This window comes from Coturnix japonica, chromosome 4 (assembly GCF_001577835.2).
Source record: "Coturnix japonica isolate 7356 chromosome 4, Coturnix japonica 2.1, whole genome shotgun sequence".
Lineage (NCBI taxonomy): Eukaryota > Metazoa > Chordata > Aves > Galliformes > Phasianidae > Coturnix > Coturnix japonica.
The window spans coordinates 40,756,078-40,762,077 of NC_029519.1; the positions used below are offsets into that span (position 1 = coordinate 40,756,078).

A 6,000-nucleotide genomic window follows, 5' to 3' on the forward strand; every position below is an offset into this window, starting at 1 on the left:
GGATACCACACCGTATTAAAATAATTAGACATTGGCCATGTGAGCTTTCCTGAAGTATTACATTTGCTGTACGACACAACAAGTGCTTGTTTATCCCCAGAAATAGGTCAGCTTCATGCCCTTACCAACCTTTTCCAAACGTCTCATTATATTGTACCGCACTGTGTTTTTTTAAGCAGACACACACCCTTACTTTCAGCCTTCGAGAGGCACTGCTCTCTTTTAATTAAAGCACGTCCTGCCAGGTCTGTTGACAAGAAATCCATCTCTCCACCACCACTGCCACTGATGAGTCCTCCACATTGGAAGGTGAGAAGGGTCACACGTGCGTTGTGATTCCAGGCTGTGATTCCAGGCGTGCGAAGCAGCAAAGCCTTTTTATTTACAGAGAGCACTTCTGCACCAGGTCAGAAGGCAAAGGCTGACGCAGACTTGCAGGACAACCCCTAACAGTGCAGCCCTTTAGCACCCCTAGAAGGCAGTGTCCTCTTGCCCTGCTCCTTCTCATCACCTCCATAGAAAAGCAGAGGCTGATGCCTGCAGAAGGGTTCATCCCTAAGGAATGGCTTGTGCTCTGGTAATTCCAAAGTGTAAACAAACCTTGCAAGGGCTCGATATACTCCTGTCTTCCCCCAGCCCCAGCTGTGGAAACAGCTGTGCAACAAACACACACGTTGCTGCTGTAAAGCACAGGGTACAACACCACACAGCACAGCATTTCACAGGCTTCACACGTCCAGATGATAGATTAACCTTTCCCCTAAACTGCCTCCAATGTACAGCTGGAAAGCAAGTAAAACCCAGAAACTCAAACACACAAGCATAGACAAAAACCAGTTTAACGAGGCAAATCAAGCTGCACGCTGTGGGCAATGGCAGGAGTCTGGACCAAACACCTCTCCACAGGCTTTGCTTTATAGCACCTCCTTAAACTTAGCACTTCCAGATCTCCATCCGGCTGCCAGCAGCACACCCTTGCTGGGCAAAGCATGCAAAGCACTCAGCACCAGGTCTCACCCAGCTTGCATGGCTACAGAAGTGGCAGGGGAAAGGAAAAGCAGCACGGCACTGAAAAAAGTAGGAGGGGAGGAACGTAACCAAAAGGTAGTTTGGGCTTTAAGAACAGAAAACCAAGATGAATGCAGCTAGTTAGGGGGAAAAAAAGAGAAAGGAAAAGAAGAAGAAAAATGGTATAGATGTTAAAAATGAACCATTTCTGAGAAGCAAGGGGAAAGCAGCCCTTTGTGCTTCAGGATTTAAATGAAAGGAAATAGACTTGAAAAAAGAAACCACCTTCTCCCACAAAGCAGACCACACTGCAGACTGTACCCGAGGAGATTTTGGCAGCCGTCAGGAGGAATTTCCATTATCTCCCCAGGCACTGCTGACTTATCACTGTTAATGTCTTCAAATGTTCCATCACCAGTAAGAACTTTCACAAACAGTTAAAGTCAGAGAGAGGTTTATAGTCCTTGTTGGCTTTGGCACTGAAACTGTCAGAAACCACACTGTGCAAGGGTGTTAAATCTCCTGATTTATATTCCAATTGAATCAAGATAACAATCTATGTACAGAACACAATGTACCCTTCAGATTCACTACAGCTGTCAGATTCATTTTGCAGCAATATTCAATCCCCAGATGAGGCAGAGAGGTATGTAGGACACCAAGAAACTAAATGCCTGGGATTTTGGTTTGCTTTTGACCCGGCTGTTATGCATTATATTGCAGAGTTCCAGAAAGTGGATTTCTTTAACCGATTCTTCATAGTTATGAAGACAACTCCATAGACAGGAGAAGAGCAAATGAATTCCTACCTATCATGTGGGATGCTCTCTTTGCCTGGAGATGCCATAGCTGTCTTTCTGCAGTCAGCTCATCTGAAAGAGAGAAAAACAGATATTGAACATCTCCTTGCAAAACAATAGCACACTGTACCCAGAGGATGCCACCCAAGCTTTGCTTGAACAGTCAAAGACCAACCCAGGAACATCCAGGACAGAGAGGGGAAATGGGAGAGTTAAAGAAGCAAATGCGATGTGTCTTCAGGTTCCAAAGTAGTAAGTCATGACAACATAGTGATGTCCAAAACATTTGTCATGCTGACCAGAAAATGAAATCTGAATGCGTATTTTCTTTCTCTGTGCTCAGCTTTTCAGTTTGGATTTGTGTTGCATCCAAAATCTGTTTTAAATTAATTCTCCAAACCCATTTGGAGACACAGTCCTCATCCTCCCCTCGCAGTTATATTCGGAACTGTGTGAATCCCTTGATTCTCCCTAGCAGCCTAAATCTTTCATAGAAAGTCACCGAGGTTGGAAAAGGCCTCAAGGATAATCTAGACCAACAGTCCACCTACCTCCAATACTGCCTACTATGTTCCTTAGTACCACCATGTTCCTTGGTACCACATCCCCATGGCTCTTGAACACCTCCATGGATGGTGACTCAGCAGTACTATAGGCACTGTCCCAGGCCACCTCACCAAAGGAAGCAAGGAGGAAACAGAAGGGGAAGGATGTTGCAGTAGTTATTGCAAGAGACTGCCCTTTATGCCACTGTAACGGCAGACCTGAAATTGTAGAGCTATAGAATCACAGAGCTGTTTGTGTTGGAAGAGACCTTTAAAGGCCATCTGATCCAGCTCCTCTGCAATGAACGGAAACACCTACAGCTCTCCTCTTTGATGTCAATCAAACTAGATGGGTAATCTAATTAGGATGGCTTTTCTTGTTCCAAAAACAACCATATCATTATCAGTGCATTTTGCTTAAAGGGCAAAAAACCCTTTATTTCTTCACTCTTTAAGGTCTTTTCCAACCTGAGTTATTATATGATTCTCTACTTCGAATAGACTATAACTCTTCAGTGAGAAAAGGAAAGGTTAGCACTGTTTGTCTGGGCATCTGCAATGTACTATCAACGAACCCTGGTGGAAGACAAAATAAATGCAAGCAGCCTGCCCGGTGCTGATGCTGCAGGAGGAGGCAGTCAGGAGGGGCAGCTCATCTGCTGCCTGCCCTGTGGGCTGCTGAGCCATGCCACAGATGATTAATGTGAAATCCCAGCTTCTTAACCAAACGCAACCCGATGTGAGGTCATCTCCAACAGAGCACCTTCTACCAATCAGCAGCTAACCAGAACCATGAGCAAAGAGGTCTTTTCAACACCCAACTTCCACCAGCCTACGGAGAGAACTCCCTCAGAGCTCACACATACACCACACACATGCTGACAGACCATATGGCTTCCTGGGGGCCCTCTGGTTGGATTAAACAGCTCAGGGACAGCTTTCAGAAAATAAAGCAGCAAAACACCACCACGAGGCCCTACAGTGAGGAAGGCAACAACGAAGACCACTGAAATATTCCTGTATTCCACACAAATGACAGTAAAAATGGCCTTACCCACAAGTTGCGTGGTATGGTGACAGCAGGCAGAGAACTGTCTGTGGCATCAAGCTCACTCAGAAGTCAGTAGTTCAAGCTGTAGCAGCAATTTTCGATCCTAAAATGAAATAAGAGAAAACAGTGAGTGCTTAAGAACTGCCAGGAGTCACCGGGGCGAGTGTCCCATATCCTCTGTACTGTATGCACAGAGATTGAGGTCAGAGATACTGTCTGTGATACTGTGAACGAGAACCAGGGGACAGCGTGGCACAGGGAAGGCTGTGGCCATCTCCCAGCCACCTAGGAAAGCAGCACTCAAGGGAATGGTGGACTTGTGATGCTGACCTGCTCTGGGGATGGGTTTTGCCACGTGTGTCAGAAATGCAGGCCCAAAGAGAAGAAGGCTGAGCCTGGCACTTGTTTTTCAAAGCCTTAACTTTCAAGTGTGAACGGGAGGGTGGTGGGAATGAAAGCGCAAAGCCACAGGTACCTTCAGGTTGAGCCTTCAGGTTGGGCGCTGGGATGCTGGGAACAGAACATCAACGAAGGCGCTGCCGGGGCAACGCTTCATCCTTAGATACCTTACCCAAAATGCACTGCCTGACCCGCTCCAATGCTGCACACAGCTCATCCTGGAGCTGACCACGGAGCAGTTCATCTTCACGTTACCTTTTCCATTGAGAGACTTGAGGAACTTCAGGAACCTAATAAAACTCTCTTCTGGACCTTTTCATTGCCTCTTAAAGATATTTTTCCTGTTCTCCTTGCCCTAACCCGGGCATTCTAGATGAGAAGAGGCTGAGGCAGCCCACCAGGTTCTCATCAACTCTCTCAGCCTCTAACCAAACCTAGAGGTCCGTTTTCCTTTTATGCATCTGGAAAACGTCAGAGCCAAACTGAAGCTAAGGTTAGAAGGCTTATTCACTCTTCTCTTGCTGGTGTCTTCAGAATCAGGTGACAAACAAAAAAGAGTTAAGCCAGACACCAGTAAGCAAGGCTCTCCCAACCCAGTAGGAATTCATTCTGTAGGTGGGCACTGGCAAAGGAATCCATTTAATGAAGTTCTGTCACACCCACAAAGGCAAACTTCATTAGGCACAGACTGTGTAATACACTTGACATGGAAAGAGGACAGTGCTTTACGCTGATCTGCATATGAATGTTAGGCTTGGGCTCCAACATCTCTTTTTGTCCTACTGGAAACACCCCAGGCCCCATGAAGCCAGCTTCTGAAGAAGCAGGGAAGGGCAGGACAGCAGTGGGTCCAGACATTCCCAACAGGCACCTGGTTGTGCAGCAGAGAGCTGTGACTGCAGTGAGAGGCCTGGTCCCACCAAAGGACAGCATGGCCTGCTTTCTGAAGCCTCACTGGGGCATTCTGAACGATGCCTTCACACCTCTCCTGCTCTGTCCTGAGGCAGCATGTGAAGGCCCTGGCTGCCTGTAGCCTTGTCTCCCAGCACGCTGTTGTCACTGATACTGCTTGAGAAGGTGATGCAATGGCTTGAGGAGGTGGGTTTTAGCCCCAGATAAATGTTAGTCGAGAGGCACAGCACAGTGCTGACTCCAGTTATGGGAGATGGTTGGATGCTCTTTGATATGCTGGCAGAACACAGCCTGTGAACAGTGAGAAACAGGCACCTTGCCTTGTGTTTTGATGCAAGAATTTGGGAATGGGTTTGAAGATTGGAAAACAATTCATATTTGGTACACTTGTGACTCCATTTCCAGTCAATGTTGATACATTACCTGAATTTTCAGACGGAATGCACAGTTCCAATCAGACATTCAACTCAAGAACATGATCACGGCTCTTCACCAGAGTTGTATAAGCCCTCTCCTACCAGAGAGCTTTCTGGAGCTGGAATCTGACAGCCTAAAAGAGGCTGATGGCATTGTACGCTCTCTTACCCTCAACACTGAAGGAAGCTGAAACTGCACAGAGGTAGACCTGGGCTAGGAACAAAGCCCCCCAGCTCGTACCGTTGAGCAAAGAGCCTTTCAGACATGAGCTTGATCTCTGCATCACCTGCTCCAGGCTGGAGACAAGCCAGACACACCTAGGCCCGACGTGTACCAGCATCCCAAAGATGATGTGGAGGGGCAACCTGGCAAGGACAGATAGTCTGCAGAGAGAGGTGAAGCACTCTTGAAGTACGTGGCTAAGGAAATCATGTACCCCTTATGTCTCTGACCTTACGGCATGCTTTGAAGTTGCAAGGGGACTGAATATTTTCCCAGGTTTAGTGGCAGATTTCACATCATGGAGCAGGAGAGAGTTAATGCTGTTGTAAATAACTGCAGCACAGGGCACTCTGCCTGGATTGCCTGTTCACCAAGTTATTTTTTTAATCATCTAATTAGGTAACATCCGTGAGATTATGTTTCCTATGCAAATGCTGGTGCTGTGGTAGGTGCAGCCCCCAGCAGAACCCTTGAGAGAAGATGCAGAGGGGAGGGTCTGAGGCCCAAGCAGAGAAGCTTCAGACAAAACTTTTCAGTTGCTGCCACGTGAATGCAGCTGACTGTAAATTGAGAGGGCTGGGGAAAAGCCAGGTGTGTACCTGCATGAAATACTGCACATTCAGTGCTAGAGGAGGCAGAAATGGGC

The 6,000-nt window shown here is 47.1% G+C and overlaps 1 protein-coding gene across 1 annotated transcript in view; it reads right to left on the minus strand.

The window, feature by feature from the left end:
* The window catches only part of AFF1 (AF4/FMR2 family member 1), a 51,466-nt gene extending 47,522 nt beyond the window's left edge, over positions 1 to 3,944 (minus strand). Inside the window, exons 1-3 of the mRNA XM_015861533.2 lie at positions 3,880 to 3,944; positions 3,408 to 3,507; positions 1,818 to 1,880 (exon numbers count right to left, since the gene is read on the minus strand). Coding sequence (XP_015717019.1) covers positions 1,818 to 1,855 — 38 coding nt within the window. The 5' untranslated portion in view covers positions 1,856 to 1,880; positions 3,408 to 3,507; positions 3,880 to 3,944. The remainder of the gene's footprint in view (positions 1 to 1,817; positions 1,881 to 3,407; positions 3,508 to 3,879) is intronic.
* Positions 3,945 to 6,000: the final 2,056 nt, after the last annotated feature.